The sequence below is a fragment of the Erinaceus europaeus genome, chromosome 15, assembly GCF_950295315.1.
Source record: "Erinaceus europaeus chromosome 15, mEriEur2.1, whole genome shotgun sequence".
NCBI classification, from domain to species: domain Eukaryota; kingdom Metazoa; phylum Chordata; class Mammalia; order Eulipotyphla; family Erinaceidae; genus Erinaceus; species Erinaceus europaeus.
The window spans coordinates 5,630,181-5,652,117 of record NC_080176.1 but is presented as its reverse complement, the minus strand read 5'-3'; the positions used below and the strand labels follow the sequence as shown (position 1 = coordinate 5,652,117).

General features: G+C 58.4%; 1 protein-coding gene across 8 annotated transcripts in view; it reads left to right on the top strand.

The window, feature by feature from the left end:
* The window catches only part of TSC2 (TSC complex subunit 2), a 28,975-nt gene that overhangs the window by 2,936 nt on the left and 4,102 nt on the right, over window positions 1-21,937 (top strand). For 2 of the 8 annotated variants that reach the window (XM_060172611.1, XM_060172608.1), the window contains exons 2-30: window positions 730-816; window positions 1,878-1,988; window positions 2,588-2,732; window positions 3,553-3,670; window positions 5,185-5,233; window positions 5,512-5,637; window positions 5,902-5,975; window positions 6,674-6,800; window positions 6,885-7,028; window positions 7,397-7,534; window positions 8,333-8,436; window positions 8,631-8,712; window positions 9,349-9,504; window positions 9,741-9,857; window positions 10,359-10,481; window positions 10,834-10,940; window positions 11,063-11,213; window positions 15,557-15,679; window positions 15,942-16,076; window positions 16,807-16,996; window positions 17,569-17,662; window positions 17,815-17,917; window positions 18,027-18,121; window positions 18,937-19,065; window positions 20,117-20,278; window positions 20,343-20,495; window positions 20,603-20,715; window positions 21,003-21,209; window positions 21,695-21,898. In XM_060172611.1, coding sequence (XP_060028594.1) covers window positions 730-816; window positions 1,878-1,988; window positions 2,588-2,732; window positions 3,553-3,670; window positions 5,185-5,233; window positions 5,512-5,637; window positions 5,902-5,975; window positions 6,674-6,800; window positions 6,885-7,028; window positions 7,397-7,534; window positions 8,333-8,436; window positions 8,631-8,712; window positions 9,349-9,504; window positions 9,741-9,857; window positions 10,359-10,481; window positions 10,834-10,940; window positions 11,063-11,213; window positions 15,557-15,679; window positions 15,942-16,076; window positions 16,807-16,996; window positions 17,569-17,662; window positions 17,815-17,917; window positions 18,027-18,121; window positions 18,937-19,065; window positions 20,117-20,278; window positions 20,343-20,495; window positions 20,603-20,715; window positions 21,003-21,209; window positions 21,695-21,898 — 3,667 coding nt within the window. Of the gene's footprint in view, window positions 1-729; window positions 817-1,877; window positions 1,989-2,587; window positions 2,733-3,552; window positions 3,671-5,184; window positions 5,234-5,511; window positions 5,638-5,901; window positions 5,976-6,673; window positions 6,801-6,884; window positions 7,029-7,396; window positions 7,535-8,332; window positions 8,437-8,630; window positions 8,713-9,348; window positions 9,505-9,740; window positions 9,858-10,358; window positions 10,482-10,833; window positions 10,941-11,062; window positions 11,214-15,556; window positions 15,680-15,941; window positions 16,077-16,806; window positions 16,997-17,568; window positions 17,663-17,814; window positions 17,918-18,026; window positions 18,122-18,936; window positions 19,066-20,113; window positions 20,279-20,342; window positions 20,496-20,602; window positions 20,716-21,002; window positions 21,210-21,694; window positions 21,899-21,937 lie in introns of all 8 variants that reach the window. The other 6 variants (XM_060172610.1, XM_060172607.1, XM_060172615.1 and 3 more) reach the window with 3 other exon arrangements.

Here is a 21,937-nt window from a genome sequence, read left to right as displayed (position 1 = left end):
GGTGGTGGGGCGCCTGGTAGGGTGCACACGTTCCTGTGCGAGGGGCCATGCTCCCACCTGTGGGGGAAAGCGGTGCTGTGAGTGTCTTCACTTGTTTCCACATTAACGAGAGAGAAAAGCGCGTTTGATGTGAGGAGCAGGCTCAGGGTCGTGTGCTGCAGAGTCCGGTACTTTATCCACTGCGCCACCTCCCAGACCAGCTGTCTCGTCTTTTCTCTCTGCCTTTGTCTCACTTTATTAGAAGGAAAATTGGGGGGGGGGGGTGGCGCACCTGGCTAAGCACACACATCACAGTGTGCCAGGACCCAGGTTCAAGCCCCTGGTCCCCACCTGCAGGGGGAAAGCTTCACAAGTGGTGAAGCAGGGCTGCACGTGTCTCTCTGTCTCTCTCCCTCATTATCTCCCCCTCCCTTTTCTATCTCTCTCTTTATCTAATAAATAAATATTAGAGAAAAAAGTAAAATGTCTGTTGGGAACAGTGGAGTCATGCAGTCACTGGGGCCCAGTGATAACTCTGGTAACAAATGAAAAACAATGCATCTGTGGTAGAAAAAAGCTGTTCTCACTTCCTGGAGGGCAGTTGTGAGCCTGAGGAGTCCTGATTTCAGAGTGCCTGCTGAGTCTCCGGCGTGACGGCGTGAGGAGCAGGGTGCAGTCTTAGGGGCCTGTGAGGCGAGCCTCCCCGAGCGCCAGTGGCTCACTCTCCTCTCATCTGCCGTCTTTCTCCAGGAGCTGAGTGTCGAATGCAGCCTCCACACTCGCATCCGGGCCATAGGGCAGATCTGTGAAGTTGCAAAAACGAAGAAATTTGAAGAGGTGGGTTCATCCCAGCAGGCTTTTGGGCTGATGCCTGATTCAGCTCTTTTTAGAAGTGGGGTTTGCAACTGATGGGCAGCTTCTGGAATGTCCTGAGCGCATCCCTGTGGGGCCAGTTTGAGGGTGGGGAGGCAGAGGGGTGGCCACGTCTTTGAAGATCCCAGAGGGTTTGTGGCAGCTCGCAGAGGACAGCTCAGGGCACCCGGGGCTCGGTGAGTCCCTGGGAGTTACCGCTTGGCGCCGAGCAGCCTGCGACACAGCGTGTGTTTATTCCATCAGACGCTTCCAGGTGCCCTCCCGCCATCCTGTGGGCAGAGTGGGAGGTTGTCCTGGGGGTGTCCTGTTCTGGCCTTGCCCCACCCGTAGGATGCAGAGGATATGGGGCCTCAGCCACACAGCGGGTGAGACTGTTCCTGGTGGTCCACCTCACACAAGAGCACTGTGTCGGGCTGCGTCTTGGGAGTATTGTGAATGGGACAAAGGTGGCGCAGGTCCCCTTGTGTCCTGAGTTAGATGATGTCAGATGACATTTTTGTTGTCTTCCTAAAGGGGGTGAAGGCTCTGATTGAAGGGGTCAGGTTGGTGGCCTTCAGAAAAGGCAGGTGACAGGTAGGAGACTGATTCTGATTCTGGGTGGCTGTGGGGAGCAGGACCCAGCTCCTGCAGCCCCTGGGACTCAGGGTCGTTCCAGAAGCCAGAGTCAGGCTGGCAGTGAGCGGCAGGGCAAAGGTGTGGAGCAGGGGCACTTACGGAGCGAGGCCGGGAGCAGGGCTTCTTGGGGCTGCAGGTCTGAGGCTGCCATGGAGCCTCTGGCTCCCCCTCCAGAGCAAGCACATACAATGGGGCCTCCCCGCTCCCATGCCCGCATGCCATCTCTCTTGGCTTGGGTCTTGGGGAGGGCTGAAGGGACCTAGCCCCACACCGGCGGCTTGGAGCCTTCCCTTTGTCAGGCTTGTGGTGGGCACCTTGGGCAGGGGCAGGGAAAGAGCTGTGAGCTTTGGAGGCGCAGACTCTGACTCGGAGACCTGTACCCCTAACCGCTGTCCCCTCTGCTGGCTCAGCACGCCGTAGAAGCACTCTGGAGGGCCGTTGCAGACCTGTTGCAGCCAGAGCGGCCGCCAGAGGCTCGGCACGCGGTGCTGGCACTGCTGAAGGCCATCGTGCAGGGGCAGGTAAGTGGGGTGTGGTGGGCACTGCCATGGGGCGTCACGCCGCCAGGGTATGCAGGTACGAGTGGATATCTGGCTCAGCCCTGGGGGTCCCTGCCACTCTGGGCAGGTCACCGGGGCCCCGACCTTCCACCTCTTGGTCTTGCCTCTCTCTCCCCTCTGGGAAGATCAGTGGGTGGCTTGAGGCGGTTCATGTGGGATGGTCAGATCGTGAAAGAGCTGCTGTCTTCCCTCGCTGGCCTCTGCCCCTGGGCTCATCCTGCGCCCGCCATGCAGGTGGCACATCCAGACCACTTCCTCCCGCTCTCTCTAGAAGGCTCCCTCTCCCCTTGGCCCATTGCCACAGCTTTACACCTCTGCTTAGAAGGGCCTGTGTGCTCGCTCAGGCCCTGAACCCTGCTGTGTGGCCAGGAACAGCGTCGTCCCTGGTCCCAGACCTCGGACGCTCCCAGATCCTGCTTTCCAGCCTGCTCCCGAGAGCACGAGAGAGGGTCTGGGAGGAGTCTGAAAGCCCCCTGTCCTTCCTGGCCTCCCTGGCAGGCGCTGTAAGCCCAGGTGGCCGGGTGTCCTGGGAGGACTGCTGACCATGGTTCTGTCTGCAGGGAGACCGCTTGGGCATTCTCCGGGCCCACTTCTTCCGGGTCATCAAGGACTATCCCTCCAATGAAGACCTCCACGAAAGACTAGAAGTTTTCAAGGCTCTCACAGACAACGGGAGACACATCACCTACTTGGAAGAAGAGCTGGGTGGGTGCCATGATGGGTGTGAGGTTTCCCTGGCCTTGATGATCAGATTGGGATGTTAGGAGGCCTCTGGGCGCGGAGTGCACACTGTGGTTCCCCAGCCTGGCTCCGTTCTGCTCCCTGGATACTACCTGGATCAGCCCTCCGATCTCTAGGGGGACTTGTTAAAAATGCAGACTCCTTGACTTTGCCCCAGGCCTGCAGGCTCAGAACCTCTGAGGCGTGAGGCCTGTTGTACCTCTGGGCAGAGGAAGAGTCCTGCGTTTTGTCTTTGGGTGCTAGTGCTGTTGATCCAAGCATCTGTGGGTGCTGGGGGACAGCCTGAATGTCTTTCCCATGCCCTCTCTGCCCTGGCCCTGACTCTTGGCCCCCCTCACTGGCCTCACTCCCTGCCATCCTGTTGGTGGGAGGCTTCTCCAGTCTTGACGTTCTGTGTCACTGTGGGGCTGGAAGACAGGAATAAGAGGTCAGAGTGACTCCAGCTCTGGAAGTGGGGCTCCGTGCCCCTAGGACAGCTCATGGGCATCTCTGGCTAGGTTTTCTGTTGGCATTTGGCTAGCAGCCAGGTGTTGCTTGAGCTGCTGCGGAGAGATGGGGACAGACATGTGACTCTGTGACGCTTGATACCCAGTGCTGGGTCTGGGGCCAGGGCTCTCATGCCTCTCAGCCAGTGCCGCTGGGAATATAGAGACATAGTTCAAGCCAGTGCTGTGCGGGCCCTGTTGGTACCCAGCCAGGCCCTGTGGGCTGTGGTCGCAGCACCACTGGTCCTGGGTGACATTTCCCGCAGAACTGAGTGGGTGATCGTGCTCTTTCTCCCCAGCTGAGTTTGTCCTGCAGTGGATGGATGTCGGCCTCACCTCTGAATTCCTGCTGGTGCTCGTCAACTTGGTCAAATTCAATAGCTGCTACCTGGATGAGTACATTGCGTCTATGGTCCAGTAAGAGACAGACTTTGTTGACATCCTCCGCCAGTTCCCCGGTTCAGGGCTGCCGCTCAGAGGTGCAGGGTGATTAAAGGTGCCTGCACGACCTACCAGCCACCTTGTGGAGAGGTGGCCGTGGCAACTTTCTTCTCAGGTCACTGTAGGTTTTGCTTGTGGTGCTGGGAAGTGACCCCGGGGCCTCATGCATGTGCTTAGGAGACTGCGCAGTGGTGGCTTTTTGTGTTTTGATTTCCCTGTCTGATTAGTTATCTGACCAGAGCACTGCTCAGATCTGGCCTACCGTGGTGCTGGGAATTGAACCCGGGACCTCAGGTGTGCAGGTCTGTTGTGTCACCACTAGTGCTGTCCCAGCCCTCTCCCGTCACTTCTGTAGCCAGTCATCTGTTGACGGTGCTTTCAGCACCTGGGCTGATGTAAATACTGCACCTAGGAACATGCAGAGCAGCATTTTCACATCCTCTGGGTACAAGGCTAGGAGTGGTGTTGGCTCGTAAAGTGTTTTTGTTTTTTACTTATATATTTTGAGGGTGTATGAACGAGAGAGAGGAGGGAGAGAAGAGCAGTGTTACTCCAGCACATGCGGTGCTGGGACTTGGAGCAGCCTTTACTTGGCTGCTTGCTTTCTCGTTGTTGAGCTCTGTGGCTTCTTTGTTTTCAACGTCCGCTGCTTGTCAGAGGTGAGATGTGCTAACATCTCTTCCTACTTGCTAGGTTACCTCTTATTTACTTATTTATTTATTGGAAAGAGACATCCAGAAATTGAGAGGGGAGGAGACAGAGACAGAGAGACACCTGCAACACTGCTTTACCACTTGCAAAGTTTTCCCCCTGCAGGTGGGGACTGGGGACTCGAACTCTGGCCCTTGTGGTGCATTGTAACGTGCGCTCAACCAGGTGTGCCATCACCTGGCCTCCTAGGTTGCCTCTCTGTCTTTTTTTTAAAAATATTTTTATTTTATTTATTTATTCCCTTTTGTTGCCCTTTTTTTTTTTTATTGTTGTAGTTATTGTTGTCGTTATTGATGTCATCATTGTTGAATAGGATAGAGAGAAATGGAGAGAGGAGGGGAAGACAGAGACGGGGAGAGAAAGACAGACACCTGCAGACCTGCTTCACTGCCTGTGAAGCGACTCCCCTGCAGGTGGGGAGCCGGGGCTCAAACCAGGATCCTTAACGCCAGTCCTTGCGCGTCACGCCATGTGCGCTTAACCCCCTGCGCTACCGTCTGACTCCCTCTCTGTCTTTTTTTTTTCATCTGCTATTTTGTCTGCCTTTTCCTTGTGATCTTATTTATTTGGAACCTTGAGGCAAACTAAGGCAGGATTTGGTCTTACACTGCGTGGCAGCCCCCAGCAGTAGGGGACAGCCCGAGAGGGGAGACCTGGGGGGCCTGCATGTGTCAGGGTGAGTGAAGCCATGGAACCAAGCAGTCTGCTTGCTGACCACCCGAAGCTGAGCGGTTGGCCCTGGTCCCACGCCTGCCGCTGACTCTCCCCCCAACCCCCAGCTTGATCTGCCTGCTGTGCGTCCAGACCGTCTCCTCCATGGACATCGAGGTGAGCAGAGGCCTGCCTCCTGGGGCCTGGGGGCATAGTGTTGAAGACACAGCCCCTCACAGGTTGCTGTGTGGGCCCTGGCCTCCCATGAGGAAGGCTGGCTGGTGACCGCTTGTGGGGTCACAGCTCTGGAGGGGTGACTCAGGGTGGCTGGGATGTCCACGTGCTCTCGGTTCTGAGCAAAGTTGCCTTGGAAGTGGTGGGGCTGGGGGTGGGGGTGGCTGCTGGACCCTGGGCAGAGGAGCTGGGAGAGCCCAGGTGCCCACTCCTGCTGCCAGGTCTCTCTGCAGGTGCTGGACGCCGTGGTCTGTTACAACTGCCTACCGGCCGAGAGCCTCCCTCTGTTCATCGTCACCCTCTGCCGCACCATCAACGTCAAGGAGCTCTGTGAGCCCTGCTGGAAGGTGGGGGTCTGCGTGAGCCCTGGAACGCTCTTCCCCTGGGCCTGGGGTGGGACAAGGGCCACTTGTCTGCCATGAATGGCCGTCTGATTCTCAGGGTGGCCAGACAATGGTCTGTTGAGGGGCACCCAGTGGCATTTTCTCAGGCAGTTGAGCTGAGGTCAGGGTTCTGGTGGCATTTGGAAAACCCTGCTGCCTCGTGTGCGGGGGGGGGGGGGGGGGGGCGGGGGAAGAGGTGTCTGCGCAGCTGACAGCCTTGTTTCCCAGCTGATGCGGAACCTCCTGGGCACCCACCTGGGCCATAGCGCCGTCTACAACATGTGCCGCATCATGGAGGACAGGTGAGGACGCACGGGGCCGGGCAGAGGCAGGGGCTCCTCTCCCTCCTGACGGCGTGTGTACCGCCCTCCCTGAATGCAAGGCCAGCACTGCAGCCCTGAGCTCACGTCCCCTAGCGGGCTCTCCCCACCAACCTTGGCACAGCCAGGCCTGTCAGAGTAGAGGTGCAGGTCTGTCCTGTGGGGCTGCACCCGCCCCCGGCCTGCACCTGTGGGCCTCTGCTGAGGCCCTGTGGGTCCTGCTCTAGCATGGACCTGATGGCCTTGCCCCACTAGAAACTCTCAGGGCAGCAGTGGAGCTCCTGAGGCGGCAGGCTGCATGCCAGCCCTGCCCTGCCCCAGCCCTCCCCTCCCCTCCATCCTGCCTTTCCACCCTCTCTGTGCTTTTCCTCTGACCTCTGACCTCCCAGGGCCTCCCCCACCAGTGGTCACTGATGTAGAGACCTGCTGCTCCCTTCCACGCCCTTTGGCCCACATCAGTCTTCAGCCCAGAGCAGCGAGGCCGAGGGCATTCTCACCTCCTGCTCAGGCATCAGCCTTCCCAGCCCCTTGTCAGCAGTGATGGCTGAGTGAGTGAGTGAGTGAGTGAGTGAGTGAAGGTGTTGCTGTTGGCCTCTGCAGTTCATGCCTGCCTAGCCCCCCGTCTCTGAGGCTGTCTGTGGGGCCTAGCTTAAGTCCCATCGTTCTGGGGAACCTTTCAGGGCCTACAGGGAAGATGCCCCACTGCTGAGAGGAGCAGTATTCTTTGTGGGCATGGCTCTCTGGGGAGCCCATCGCCTCTATTCCCTCAAGAACTCCCCGACTTCTGTGCTGCCCTCGTTTTATGAGGTAACAGGTCTCCAAGCATGAGGTGGGGCTGAGGAGGTGCGAAGGCCCCTCTGCCTGACTGCCCCATCCCTGCGCACTCTCCAGGCCATGACCTGTGCCAACGAGGTGGTGTCCTACGAGATCGTCCTCTCCATAACCAGGCTCATCAAGAAGTATCGGCGGGAGCTCCAGGCCGTGACGTGGGACATCCTGCTCAACATCCTTGAGCGCCTGCTCCAGCAGGTGCAGGTGAGGCCGCGCAGGGCTCCTCCAGGCTTGGCTTCCCACAGCACCATCAGTCTCCCCAGACAGGAGCAGGTGGGAGGTGTGAGTGGGCTCTTGGCATGCCTTGGGGGTGGCGCTGACCCAGCAGGAGGATGCTGATGCTGAGGCCCACAGTCGACAAGGCAAGGCACGGCTGGGGGTGGTCGTGGCCAGAGCAGAGGGAGTAAGGACTGACACTGGGCTGTCAGGCCGCCGTCACTGGCTGGCGGGTCCGGTGGCACCTCATCTGGGAGTGGCAGGCTGGGTGGTGTCACCCCAAGCCAGTAGAAGCCTTGGGGCCATCTGGAAGAGGAGACAGAAGTCACACCAGTAGTTGCACCTCGGTGTCACAGAGCCTGGACAGCCCGGAGCTGAGGAGCATCGTGCATGACCTGCTGACCACGGTGGAAGAGCTGTGCGACCAGAACGAGTTCCACGGCTCACAGGAGAGATACTTCGAGCTGGTGGAGAGCTGTGCGGACCAGAGGCCTGTGAGCAGCCTGCCCCAGCTGCGGGTGGGGCCTGGGTGCTGGGCTCTGGGGTCCCGCTTCCTGGGCATAGGGCAAGCTGCTGGGGGCTCCACCAGCCCATTTCCTCTCACTGCTGCAGAGGGCGGGGCGCCAGCTTCACCACTGGGGGCCTGTTGCTCAGCCCATCGGCTCCCTGGGCAGCAGACAGCAAACAGCTCTGTTGTCAGGAAAGCCCGGCTTGGTGCCAAGGTCTTTTCGTTTCCTAGAAGATTTTATTTACTCGTGAGAAATGATGGGAGACAGAGAGAGAGAGAGAGAAAGAGCCAGACATCACTCTGGCACATGTGCTGCCAGGGATTGAACTCAGGACCTCATGCTTGAGAGTCCAAAGCCTTATCCACTGTGCCACCTCCTGGACCACAAAGTCTTTCTTTTTCTTGCTGCAGGGGTTAGTGCTATGGCTTCACGTCTGTACAGTAAATCTCCCATTCCCAGCAGCCACGTTTTCCTTTTTTCCTTCTCTTTATTTTATTGCGAGAAACAGAAATTGAGAGAGATAAAGATAGACCTGTAGCACTGCTGCATCACATGTGAAGCTTCCTTTCTGCGGGCAGAGACCAGGGCTTGAACCTGGGTCCATGTGCATGGTAACGTGTGTGGTATACCAGCTGTGCCACCAGCTAGCCCCTGCAGGGCCTTTTTGTGGCCTTGGCATGAGTTTCCCCTTGTGCCTGTGGCTGGAGCCTGGAGCTTGCTCATGAGGAGGCTCCCGGAAGGCCACACACACAGCTCACCGGAACCTGGTCTTCCCTTTGCCAGGAGTCCTCCCTCCTGAACTTGATCACCTACAGAGCCCAGTCCATCCACCCAGCCAAAGATGGCTGGATCCACAACCTGCAGTCCCTCATGGAGAGGTTCTTCAGGTGAGGTCCCCGCACACCCATCCCGCCGGCGCCTGTGCTGTGTGCCCCGTGGAACAGGGTGTTTCTGGAGGCGCGGAGTCTGAGCTTCTGCCTTCTTTCTGGGGAGCAGCCGTCTAGAAAGATACCCCCTCTGGCTGAGCCGGGCCCGGGGCGGGATGGGCTGGGGCCAGCAGGTGTGTCCTCCCTGCCCGCAGGAACGAGTCCCGCAGCGCCGTGCGCATCAAGGTGCTGGACGTGCTGTCTTTCGTGCTCCTCATCAACAGGCAGTTCTACGAGGTGTGTCCTGTCGGGGCTGGGGCCCAGGCTCGGCTGGTGCAGGGGTCTTCCTGGTCTCGGGGTCCAGTAGGTGCCCCTCTTTGCTGGGTTCCTCGGTAGGCTTTGTCTTTGACTGATACATTCATTGATTCATTCTGCCACCCTTCCTTTCTTCCGGCGTGCCCTCTGCCAGACCCAGGCTGGACTTGCTGACGTGACCCCATGGTGGGACGCTCTGCTCGTTCCCTGTGGGTTTGACAGTCACACACCTTTTACCGCAACCACTGCCCTGTGTCCCTAGGACCTCCGCCCCAGCCTTCTCTCCTATTTCTCTGTCTCTTGTAATCCCATCCTTCTTCAGTGTGGGCCTCTTGTCTCCTTTGCTAGGAGGCCCTTTTGGGTTCTCAGGTCCCTCTGGTCAGGGTTGGTCTGTTCTCTGGTCTCTTTGAGTGCATTGCCATGCTGCCCCATCACTGTGTCCCCACACCGAGTCCTCACGTAGGGTCATTCTTGAGGCACCGAGTGACAACAGGTGGGGCCACCGCTTCCTTCCCCCATGAGCCAGACGCCCTGTGCTTGGCCCCAGTTGAGTGAATTTGTTCTTGTTTCCCCTGGGTAGTCAGTGCCACTATCCCATTCCCCTGTGCTTACACGCAGGAGGAGCTCATCAACTCAGTGGTCATCTCGCAGCTGTCCCATGTTCCTGAGGACAAAGACCACCAGGTCCGGAAGCTGGCCACCCAGCTGCTGGTGGACCTGGCTGAGGGCTGCCACACCCACCACTTCAACAGCCTGCTGGATATCATTGAGAAGGTGGGCGTGGTGGGCCTGGCACCCTCTACCAGCAGGCCCTGTGGGGGCTGGCCCCTGAGGCCCCTGGGAGGTGCTGTGGGGGAGCTGGACTGGCCTCTGGCTGCATCTCTCCTGTCTTACTGGACGTGCCTTGCAGCTTCCCGGCAGCCACTGGGTGTGGAGTCCCCATATCCTTTAGAGAGCCGGGGAGAAGGCCCTGTGGTGCAAGGTGCCTCCATTCTGTCCTGTCTTTCCAGGTGATCGCCCGCCCCCTGTGTCTACCCCCCGAGCTGGAGGAGCGCGATGTGGCCGCGTACTCGGCCTCCCTGGAGGATGTGAAGACGGCGGTGCTGGGGCTGCTGGTCATTCTGCAGGTGGGCACGGGCGGGTCATCACAGGCACATCCTTGAGGGCCCCTGAGGCCAAACTGTGCTCGGTCCGTGCTCACAGATGGCTTTGCGACTCTCCTCATCACGCAGAATGCAGCTGCGCCTGGTTGTGCCCCCCCCCCCCCCGGGCTCCCCATTCTCTCCCAGTGGTATTCAGAGTCACTTTCTGGCTCCTTGGGGGGAGGGGGATGAAGGTCGGTGTGCCCTCTTGCCCGGAGGCCCCATCCTGCCCTGGCGTGCTTTGTGCCAGGGGCTCAGCATCGGTCACACTACACGCTGCTTAGTCCCTCGGGCAGGTTGTCTGCACTGACCGGCAGCGTCACGTTGACAGCCTAGCTCCTCGACCGCAGATGTGGGCAGATAGACAGGAAGCTCTTGGTGCCGAGGGTCTGTGTGTCCTCCCTGGGGATCGGCCATCCTGGTGTCCTGTGACTGCCCAGCCAGCCGGCCGCCTGCCCCGGCAGTGACCGCGTGCTGTCCCTGCAGACCAAGCTGTACTCCCTGCCCGCCAGCCACGCCGTGCGGGTATATGAGACGCTGGTCGGCCACCTCCAGCTGCACTACAAGCACGGCTACACGCTGCCCATTGCCAGCAGCATCCGGCTGCAGGTAGGCTGTGGGCCTGGCCTCTGCCCTGTCAGCGTCCCACCGTGGCCTGGGTGGGCCAGAGAAGCAGCGGCCCCACTGTGTCCTCTGGATGCTGCTCACTGAGTGGAAGCCTTATCCCCCCCAGATGCCTGCCCTCTGTCACTTGGGAGCCCAGTGGCGTGCCCCTTTGGTGTGGAAGGACACGACACTGTCCCCTGCAGCGCTCAGCGCCCTACACTTGGGCTGTGCCACCCCTGGCACAAGAGGCTCGATGTCCGCCACCTCTATACTGCCCCTGTCTGCGGGGTGCGCGGGGGGGTTGCTGTTGGCAGGGTGCCCTGCTACTGCTTGGGCTACCACTTCTGCTCTGCAGGCCTTCGACTTCCTGCTGCTGCTCCGGGCTGACTCGCTGCACCGCCTGGGCCTGCCCAACAAGGACGGGGCCGTGCGGTTCAGCCCCTACTGCCTCTGCGACCACACGTGCGTGCCCTCTGCGCCTAGCCCTGGGTTCTGGGTGGGGGGTCCTCTGCTACTGGGACCCCGTGTCTCCTCTGCCCATGGACGGGGTCTCGGGCCTCAGTGACGCCCACTTGATTGAACAGGGAGCCAGAGCGAGGTGCCGAGAAGAAGGCCAGCGGGCCGCTGTCACCCCCCAGTGGACCACCCGGCCCTGTGCCCACAGGCCCTGCTGTGCGGCTGGGCTTTCTGCCCTACTGCCTGCTCTTCCGCGTGCTGCTGCAGTGCTTGAAACAGGTGAGGGCCCGCGGCGCCTGAGGCCGAGGAGGTACTGCTGCCAGGAGCAGTGTCACGACGGCCACTCAGGCGTCTGCTGTACAGTGGCTCCCGGGAGGTTCTGGTGGGAGACTGAGCTGCATAGACCCCGGGAATTGTAGGTGCTGATGGGAAGGCCACACAGCTTTGGGGTGGGGCCAGGAGAGTCTGTCCTGAAAGGCAGGGAGGGCCAGAGGGTAGGAGGAAGCCTAAGGTTAGGAGGGCTGGGGGCGGTCTGGTGGTGAGGCCCATAGCACTGAGCTTGTGCCTGTTCCCTGATGCAGCCACAAGAGGGCAGTGCAGGGCAGCCTGGATGGGCACCCAGGACCTGGGGGCGCAGCTAATGGAGAAGCAGGGACACTGGGCTTCACCATAAACAGTGTCGGAGACCCCAGGGCCCTAGGGATCTGTCACAGGGAAAGGCTTGGGGACCAACCGCCCACCTCCAGTGTAGCTTGCAGGCAGAGGGCGCCCAGCAAGGCATCCAGAGAAGGCCTCCTGTTCTCGCTTCCGTGGCCTTGGGTCAGGTGGGGTGGGTGTCTGGGCCGTGGGCTGTGCTGAGATGGTCTGCCTTTGTCTGCCCTTTGCTGCCTGCGAATGTGAGAGTTTGCCTCTGCCGCCTCCTCCACCTTCTTTCTTTCTTTCTTTCTTTCTTTTTTTAATATGTATTTTTTTAAATTTCTTTTTTATATGTATGTCTTTTTAAAAATTTCTTTATTGGGGAATTAATATTTTACATTCAACAGTAAATACAATAGTTTGTACATGCATAACATTCCCCAGTTTCCCATTTAGCAATACAACCCCCACTATGTCCTCTGTCATCCTTCATGGACCTGTATTCGCCCCACCCACCCACCCCACCCCAGAGTCTTTTACTTTGGTGCCATACGCCAATTCCATTTCAGGTTCTTCTTTCTTTCTTTCTATTCTTTTTTTTTTTCTTTCTATTCTTTTCTTTTTTCAGATACAGAGAGGCAGAAAGTGAGTGAGTGAAAGAGATCCAGAGATTCAACACCAAAGTGTTCTCTAGTGCAGTTGGGGGCCAAGCTTAAACCTGGACCACACACATGGCAAAGTTCCTTTTCTTCTTTTTATTTTATTTTGACACTAGGGTTATGGCTGGGCTTTGGTGCCTGCATGACTCCACTCATCCCAGAAACCCTGTGTTTATATGGGTATATTATTTTACCTTTTTAAAAAAATTCTTATTTATTTTCCCTTTTGTTGCTTTTTAAAAAAAATTTTATATTTATTTTATTTATTTATTCCCTTTTATTGCCCTTGTTGTTGCTGCTTTTTTTTTTTTTTTTTTTTTGTATTTATTGATGTCATCATTGTTAGATAGGACAGAGAGAAATGGAGAGAGAAGGGGAAGACAGAGAGGGGGAGAGAAAGACACCTGCAGACCTGCTTCACCTCTGCAGGGGTGAAGCAACTCCCCTGCAGGTGGGGAGCCAGGGGCTCCAACCGGGATCCTTATGCCGGCCCTTGTGCTTTGCTCCACCTGCGCTTAACCTGCTGCGCTATTGCCCGACTTCCTTTTTCTTTTTTTTCTTTTATTTTTTTTAAATAGAGTAAGACACAGAGATAGAGTGAGAGAGAGATCTGCCATCCTGCTCCAACACCTGTGAAGCTTCCTTGCTTCAGGCCGGGACCAGGGGCTTGAACTGGGTCCTTGTGCCTCATAATGAAGGTACTATATAGCTGAGTGAGCCTCTGCCTGGCCCCTTCCTTGTAAATTGAGGACCTGAGAGACGATGCTTTGGAGAGCTAGGCTCTTTGGTGTGACATACTGCACTGGTGCTCTGGCTGTCATCAATACATTCTTCTTCTTCTTTTTTTTTTTTTTTAAACCAGAGCACTGCTCAACTCTGGTTTATGGTGGTTCAGGGGATTGAACTTGGGACTTTGGAGTCTCAGGCTTGAGAGTCTCTTTGCATAAGCATTATGCTATCTACCCTGGCCCAATACATTCTTTAAAAAAACATTTTAGGGGGCCCAGGTGGTGGTGCACCTTATAGAGCGCACATGTTACAGCACGCAAGGACCCAGGTTCGAGCTCCCGGTCCCCATCTACAGGGGGAAAGCTTCACGAGTGATGAAGCAGGGCTGCAGGTGTCTCTCTGTCTCTCTCCCTCTCTGTCACCCCCTCCCCTCTCAATTTCTGAGTGTCTCTATCCAGCAAATAAATAAAGATTAAAAAGAAATTAGAATAAAACATTTTAAGGAGTTGGGCGGTAGCACAGCAGGTTAAGCGCAGGTGGTACAAAGCGCAAGGACTGGAGTAAGGATCCTGGTTCTAGCCTCTGGCTCCCCACCTGCAGAGGAGTCACTTCACAAGCTGTGAAGCAGGTCTGCAGGTGTCTGTCTTTCTCTCCCCCTCTGTCTTCCCCTCCTCTCTCCATTTCTCTCTGTCCTATCCAACAACAACGACATCAATAACAACAGTAATAACTACAACAATAAAAAAACAAGGACGACAAAAGGGAATAAATAAATATTTTTAAAAAAACGGAGTCGGGTGGTAGCGCAGCAGGTTAAGCGCACGTGGCGCAAAGCGAAGGACTGGCATAAGGATCCTTGTTCGAGCCCCTGGCTCCCCACCTGCAGGGGAGTCGCTTCACAGGCAGAGAAGCAGGTCTGTAGGTGTCTTTCTCCCCCCCCCATTTCTCTCTGTACTATCCAACAACAACAACGTCAATAATAACTACAACAATAAAACAACAAGGGCAACAAAAGGAAATAAATATTAAAAAAATGTTTATTTGTGATCCGGGAGGTGGCGCAATGGATAAAGTGTTGGACTCTCAAGCATGAGGTCCTGAGTTCAGTCCCCGGCAGCACATATGCCAGAGTGATGTCTGGTTCTTTCCTATCTTTCTCATCAATATTTTAAAAATATTTATTTATTTTACTGAGAGAGATACAGAAATACCAGAACACTGATCACTCTGGCACATGGTAGTGCTGGCAACTGAACCTAGGACCTTTGGGGTTTAAGTGTTTTACATGACTACTGTGCTGTTTTCCAGCCCTTGATACATTTTTTTTTTTAATTTTTTATTATCTTTTTTTTAAATTTTATTTATTCCCTTTTGTTGCCCTTGTTGTCTTTTATTGTTGTAGTTATTGTTGTTGTCGTTGTTGGATAGGTGCATTTTTTTTTTGTCTCCAAAGTTATTGCTGGGGCTCAATGCCATCACTAGGAATCACTGCTACAGGCAGCCATTTTTTCCATTTTATTGGATAGGACAGAAATTGAGAAATTGAGAGTTGTTGGAGAGATAGAGAGGAGGAGAAGAAAGATAGACACCTACAGAACTAATTCACCACTTATGAAGTGACCCCCCCCTTGTAGTTGGGGCTCAAACTAGGATCCTAGTGCTTCACACTATGTGTGCGTAACCCGGCACACCATGCCCAGCCCCTACATTCTTTTTTTTTATTTAAATGTTTTATTTATTTATCAATGAGAAACATAGGAGGAGAGAGAAAGAGCCAGACATCACTCTGGTACATGTGCTGCTGGGGACCGAACTCAGGACCTCCTCATCCTTGAGAATCCGATGCTTTATCCACTGCGCCATCTCCCGGACTACCCTACATTCGTTATTTTAAAAATATTTTATTTACTTATTAGATAGAGACAGAAATTGAGAGGGGAAGTAGGGAAGGAGACAGACACCTGTAGCCCTGCTTCTCCACTCATGAAGCTTTCCCCCTGCAGGTGGGGACCAGGGGCTTGAACCTGGGTCCTTGTGCACTGTCATGTGAGTGCTTAACCAGGTGTGCCACCCCCTGGCCCCTGCACTCATTTTTCAAATTAAAATACATTTTTATTTACTAGTGGGAGAGAGAGAACCAGCGTGTCACTGTGGCGCATGCAGTGCTGGGGGTTGAACTCGGGAGCCCTCCTGCTTGCGAGTCCGACACTTCATCCACTGCATCTCCACCCAGGCTGCCTAATACTGTTTTTACTTGTAGCCATGCTGGTGGCATGGTAGCTAAAATGCTTGACTCTCAAACATGAGGTCCTATGTTTGATCCCCAGTGTCACATGCCAGAGAGATGCTTTGGTTCTTTCTCCTGTTTCTCGTTAATACATTTTTCTGAAAAGTCATTTTACTTATCATGTGTGAGGATGAAAGTTCCACATGAGACAAAGCAAGAGAGGGAGATAGCAGCTCTGGTACCTGTGCTGGGGTGGAACAGGGAGGCCACGCCACGCGTCTGCCAGGCGGAACGAGGACAGGACCCTTTCTGTCCACAGAGAGTGCTGGCCCTGGCAGCCAGCTGGCCCTGACCCCCCTCTCTCTCCTCAGGAGACAGACTGGAAGGTGCTGAAGCTGGTCCTTAGCAAGCTGCCCGAGTCACTGCGCTACAAAGTCCTCATATTTACATCCCCATGCAGTGTGGACCAGCTGTCCTCAGCGCTCTGCTCCATGGTAACCCTCCTGGGCCGGCTGGGCAGAGGGCAGCTGAGGCCCGACCAGCTCACTGCTGCCATGAGCTGGCAGTCCAGTGAGGGCCATGGGTCGGCACCCAGGCACAGCCCCAGCTCCCAGCAGGGTGGGAGGTCTGAGCACTCCATGAAGGGCTCCCCTCCTCGAGCTGTGTCGTCCTTCACGGTCGCGTGTACTCCACTTCTGTACTCCCCCTCATCTGCTCCAGCAGCGGGTGTTTTCAGTTCTGCACTGTGGTCCCTAGCTCTCAGGTCCCAAGACCCTGGAGCGGCTCCGAGGCACCCCAGAAGGGTTCTCCAGAACAGACCTGCACTTGGCTGTGGTTCCCGTGCTGACGGCCTTGATCTCTTATCACAACTACTTGGACAAAGCCAGGCAGGTGTGTGTGGGCTGGGCTGTGAGCCTCCTGGAGCCTGGGGTTCGGCTGTCACTGAAAAAGTCCAGGTGCTCTTCGTGGCCTGTGGTCTGGGCTGGTGAAGGGGTAGCTGTCTCATTAAATTCCTGACTCCCCTCCTGTTGCACCACCTTATTCGTGGGTGACTAGAGGCCTGGAGAGGCCTGGGAGCTCCTCGAAGTCACAGTCATTAGGGGAGGGGCCTGGGCCCAGCCTGTGCTCACTTCCTGTCTGCCCTCCATTCCACTCCTCAGACTGAGCCTCAAGCAGGTGGCTATGCACTGAGGGTTCCCTGAGGGCCCTCGAGGCTGCTGTGTTTGCAGGGGTGAGGCTAGTATAGGTCTAGAGATGCCTGCTGTCTGGAGGCTGGTACCTGTGCTCCTGACAGCCTTGCTGTGTAGGTAGAGTCAGTCAGCTGAGGGTTCCAGAACCAAGGGGGTATGAATTCAGCACATTTTGGCTCCAGGGCTGGACAGCTGGGGGCTCGTTGAGTATTGGCTGGTGATGATGAGTTAGAAAGAGCCTGACTAGAACAGCCCCACTGCCCACTCACCATGGGAAAGGTCCACTGCCTGCAGCTCTGTGGGATGACAAGGGACAGAACGCTTAGGCTTCCTTAGCTGTGCCCTTCTCTGGAGCACTTCTCAGCCTGGGCCAGTGCTGGCTGCGCTGCGTAGCACCTCGGGTAGGGCCTGAGACTCCTGTGTGCCCACAGCGGGAGATGGTGTACTGCCTGGAGCAAGGCCTCATCTTCCGCTGTGCCAGCCAGTGCGTGGTGGCCCTGGCCATATGCAGCGTGGAGATGCCTGACATCATCATCAAGGCACTGCCCGTGCTGGTGGTGAAGCTCACGCACATCTCAGCCACGGCCAGCATGGCTGTCCCGCTGCTCGAGTTCCTGTCCAGTAAGTAGCTGTGCTTAGACGCGTGTGCACACTGCCCTGTGAGTGTGGGACCCTGGGACCCTGCTCTGTTCACACCAGCGGTGCTGACCCCTCTCGATGCCATTTCGGGGGTGCTGTCTGGCTTGGAAGAACCCTGTTCTCTCTGCCCCCTGGGCCTGTCTGCCCTCAGCCCTTGAACGCCATCCTGGCGGTGAGTGGCTGGCTCTCTGCCGTGTCCAGGGCCAGAAGCCTCCTTGCTAGGGCGCCCACACAGGGCCCAGCCCTCCTTCCCCTGAAAGCAGCACACGGACTGGCACCCGGGAGGAGGGAGGGTGGGGCTGGCCCCTGGGAGCCATGTGGCCTCCACTGCAGACCCTCACTCACTCATGGCCTTTGAAGACAAAAACCACTGTTGGGTGGGTTTGGCTAGGCCAGTGTGCCAGCCCTAGACTGGGCATCCCAGGTGAGGACCAGGGGTGGGCTGCTGGGCCGTGGTCGCTGACAGTGGGGGCTACACTGAACCCAGCCCCTGCTGGGCCTGCCTGGAGCTGGGGTTCTGCCCAGGGCCTCTCACAGCTCAATTCTTTGGGCAGCTCTAGCCAGGCTGCCCCACCTCTACAGGAACTTCGCGGCCGAGCAGTACGCAAGTGTGTTTGCCATCTCCTTGCCGTATACCAACCCTTCCAAGTGAGTCCCTCAGAGGCCATGCCCCTAGGTGGTGAGCCAGGCCAGCCCGAGGCCAGACATCTGTACCTCACAACTGCTGGTGGCCTCAGAACCTGGTCTGGGCCTCGGCTTCGGGGCTCCCTCGGGGTGAGCGCCAGTGCTCTCTCCTGCAGGTTCAATCAGTACATCGTGTGCCTGGCCCACCACGTCATCGCCATGTGGTTCATCCGGTGTCGCCTGCCCTTCAGGAAGGACTTTGTCCCCTACATCACTAAGGTAGGCCCTGGCAAGGCTGCCAGTGGGCAGGGGCAGGGATGTAGGTCGGTGCTGGGGGTGCCTGGGCAGAGGCAGAGACCCGCCCCCAGCCTGTACTCCCCTCTGCCAGGGCCTGCGCTCCAATGTCCTGCTTTCTTTTGATGACACCCCCGAGAAGGACAGCTTCCGGGCACGGAGCACCAGCCTCAACGAGAGGCCCAAGAGGTGTGGGGCCTGCGGCGGGCAGGGAGGGCAGAGAGGCGTCCTCTGCAGGCCACACTGGGTGCCGGGGTCCCGTGCGGGTGACAGGCCAGGGCCGCCCTCACTCAGCCAGAGTGGCCGGTGCTGCCCCCTATGGCCTACGGCGCCAGGCGACCAGATGGAGACCACATTGGCTGGCCACAGGTGGCCGGCGCGAGCTCAGGTCGGGGCAGGGTGCTGGCTGAAGTCCAGCCCCCTCAAGCAAGCCCAGAGGTTGTGTTAGGGACCCCCCGGGAAACCATTGCCTGGCCTGGACGGGGCACCCCCTGCCCGCACCCCACACCTGCGCTCAGCCCAGTCTTGGGTAGGGCCGCCCTCCAGAGCTCCCTCCCCAGCCACTGCTGTCAGCCACGCTCCTGCCCACGGTGCTTGTGCCACTCCTAGAGCAGAGCTGCGCTGGGCCTGTGTCCTGTCTGCAGCCCTGCCTCCCAGCCTCCCCCCAGCTTGTTTGGGAGCCCTCAGTGGGTCTTTAGCAGCTTCCAGAGCCCTGGGGGTCCCTGCGAGCTGCCTGGACCCCCCTTTGATTTGCTGCCCTGCTTGGTTTTGGTATCGTGTGTGAAACCTGACTTTCTCCATTGTGTTTACGAGATATATTTTCACGCGTTTTTGTTTTCTGTTTCTCCCCCTGCTCCCCGGCCTCTGGCATGGGCTTTGCCACCTCACCCGCGGGCTCTCCACCCCGACCCTGTGGCCTGTGACCTTTGCTCCTCCCTCCACTGGCTTGTCCTCCCTCCGTGAGCTGGGCTCTGCGGGCCGGGGCCTCCTTCCTCACCTGGTAGTTTGAGGGTAGCCAGGCCCCCCAAGCAAGGCTTGAATAACTCTCCGCCTGTGAAAGAGTTCAAGGAGAGCTCTGCCGCCGAGGTCTTCCGGTGCCGCAGCATCAGTGTGTCTGAACATGTGGTCCGCAGGTAGTGGCTCTGTCGGGCGGGGGGCTCGGCCCTGGCACCGGCCTGAGGTGGCGCTGCCCGGCGGGAGCTCCCGGGTGGCGGTGGTGCATGGGGCTGCTTGCATGGCCTGGCCCCTGGCCTCCGGCCCCCAGCCGTGGCTGGACCCAGGGTAGGGCCGAGTGTGGGAGCCTGGTGGGGAGGGCGGGAAGGTTGCATTCTGTCCCCATGTCCTGTGCGGGCATAGCCTGGCTGCACGGCGTCCTTGGGGCTGGGCCGGGCCGGGCCTGGATGGAGTCGGGGACTGAGAGAGCCAGGCACGCGGGCTCCGGGCCAGCTCCTCTGCAGACGGCACACCACATGCTGGGGCCTGGTCCGGGGCCGGCTCCTCTTGCTCTCAGCTGGACTTCTGAGCGTTTTCTAGAAAGTCTTCTGCTTCTCATAGCAAGGGGGACAGGGTAGGCAGGCAGTCTGGGCGTACCTGGGTCACTGCGCCCAGCAGGTCAGCCGCACCGAGCAGGGACCATCGTCCCCTTGCCGGGAAGCTCCCAAGGGGGCTTCCCTGGCCCCCAACTTGCCTCTGCTGAGTGGGGTTGGTCTGGGGGTGGCCACGGAGGTCCTTCTCAGCTCTGTCAGTCTTTACTGTCAGCAAACGCTGAAAAAGGGGCCTGTGACTTCTGTCAGAGAAACCTCTCATAGCACCTCTTCCCTGTCTGGGTGTGTGTGGAGTTTGGGGCCCTGGGCCTGAATGAGGCGGAACCCCACACCCTCCCCGGCTTTGCTGGGAGGTGGGTCTGTGGGCAGAATGCAATCTTGTCTGTGTGTCTGCATGACTAAGCTGTCACCAGACGCCGGCCCCTAACTCCTGGGCGCTTCGGTGAGGGCCTGTCCTGCCGCCTCCTGCCTGCTCCACTGGCCGCCGGCTCTTCCCTGCGCCCTGGCCCCTCTCCAGGGACAGTTCTCGGGTGTGCGCGCTGGCGGCGCGAGCAGGCCTCGGCCTATGCATGCCTCGCCCTGGGCCCGGGGAGGTGCCCTGCCTGCCAGTACCCTGACCGCTAGGGTCCCCCTCCAGCAGGATCCAGACATCCCTGACCAGTGCCAGCCTGGGCTCTGCCGACGAGAACTCCGTGGCCCAGGCAGATGACCACCTGAAGAGCCTGCATCTGGAGCTCACGGAGACGTGCCTGGACATGATGGCCAGATATGTGTTCTCCAACTTCACAGCGGTGCCCAAGAGGTGGGACCACGGGACTGGCGTGGGGCCGCCCCGGACAGGGCGGAACTGATGCCTGTGCTCGCAGGTCTCCTGTGGGCGAGTTCCTGCTGGCTGGCGGCAGGACCAAGACCTGGCTGGTGGGGAACAAGCTTGTCACCGTGACGACGAGTGTGGGGACCGGGACCCGGTCGCTGCTGGGCCTGGATGCAGGAGAGCTGCAGGGCAGTCTGGAGCTGAGGTGCCACCCCCTCCCCTCCACCTCACCTCTGCCCAGCTGTGTCCCAAGCAGGCCTGCCTGGGACAGTGGCCCTGGGTCTCAGGCCCTCACTCTGCTTGTGTCCTCAGTTCTGGCCCTGGCATGCACGTGCGGCAGACCAAGGAGGCCCCTGCCAAGCTGGAGTCTCAGGCTGGCCAGCAGGTGTGCCGTGGGGCCCGAGACCGGGTCCGCTCCATGTCCGGTGAGCAGCCCCCGACCCCCTCTGGTGGGCCGTCCCTGAGGGGGCTTGGAGGGTTGTCGGAGCCACGGGTCCAGAGGGTTGGCTGCTGTGTGCCTGCATTCCTGTCAGCCCTCAGGAGCCCTGGTCTTCAGCCCAGTTCTCTGCTTTGGCTAGAAACCAAGCCAGCCACATTTGGGGCCTGGGCCCCTGAGGTGCAGTGAGCTGACACGGGCAGGTGTGGAGGCTGAGCCCCTGGCTTCTCTGAGGCCCGGGCTGGGGCCGCACACACTGACCCGTGCCCTCCACAGGGGGCCACGGCCTGCGAGTGGGCACCCAGGACACCCCCGCCTCCCACTTCCCATGTGGCTCTGCCTCCCCTGGACCGCAGGCCACGCCTGCCTGCAAGCCTGAGACGGCCGGCAGCTCACTTCCAACCCCGAAGCCGACAAAGCTGGCGTCCTACGTGCCCCTGCTGACCCAGGGCTGGGCCGAGATCCTGGTGCGCAGGCCCACAGGTAGCCACACAGGCAGTGGAGCCAGTCAGTCCTGTGGCCTTCAAGCAAAGCCATGCTGCTGGGGATGGGGGTCTGAGGGCAGTGGACACTCCTGGTGTGGACGCTACTGCCCCTCCCTCACTGGATGTCTGTAGCTCTTCCCCTTTCTCATAAGGACAGTCAGAAGTCCGGGTACCCCGGAAACCCCATGTCCCCCATCCTCTCCTATAATGGCTCCGCGCCCTCCTGCAGCCCTGTGTGGGTTCCCTGGGTGTTAGAGCTTCAGCATGTGGCTGTCAGGGGACACTTAGTCCCCAATGGGTGTCTCGGGCCAAGGAAGGACATTGTCGAGTTCGAGGGCCCGGGGTTGCCGTGGGGCGCGTCAGGCACGTGTTGAGTGGCGATGTGGGACTGCCCTGGGAATCCCCCGGCGGAGGTCAGGCGGGCCTGGAGGCGCGCTGGCTCTGGGTGTAGGCTGAGGGATGCCCCCTGTCCCCCGCCCCTAGGGAACACTAGCTGGCTGATGAGCCTGGAGAACCCTCTCAGCCCCTTCTCCTCGGACATCAATAGCATGCCCCTGCAGGAGCTGTCCAATGCCCTCATGGCGGCCGAGCGCTTCAAGGAGCGCCGGGACACGGCGCTCTACAAGTCGCTGTCTGTGCCAGCCACCGGCTCAGTCAAGCCCCCGCCACCCCCACGCTCCAACACAGGTGAGCAGGTCTGCGCACAGGCAGAGCCAGGGACACCCG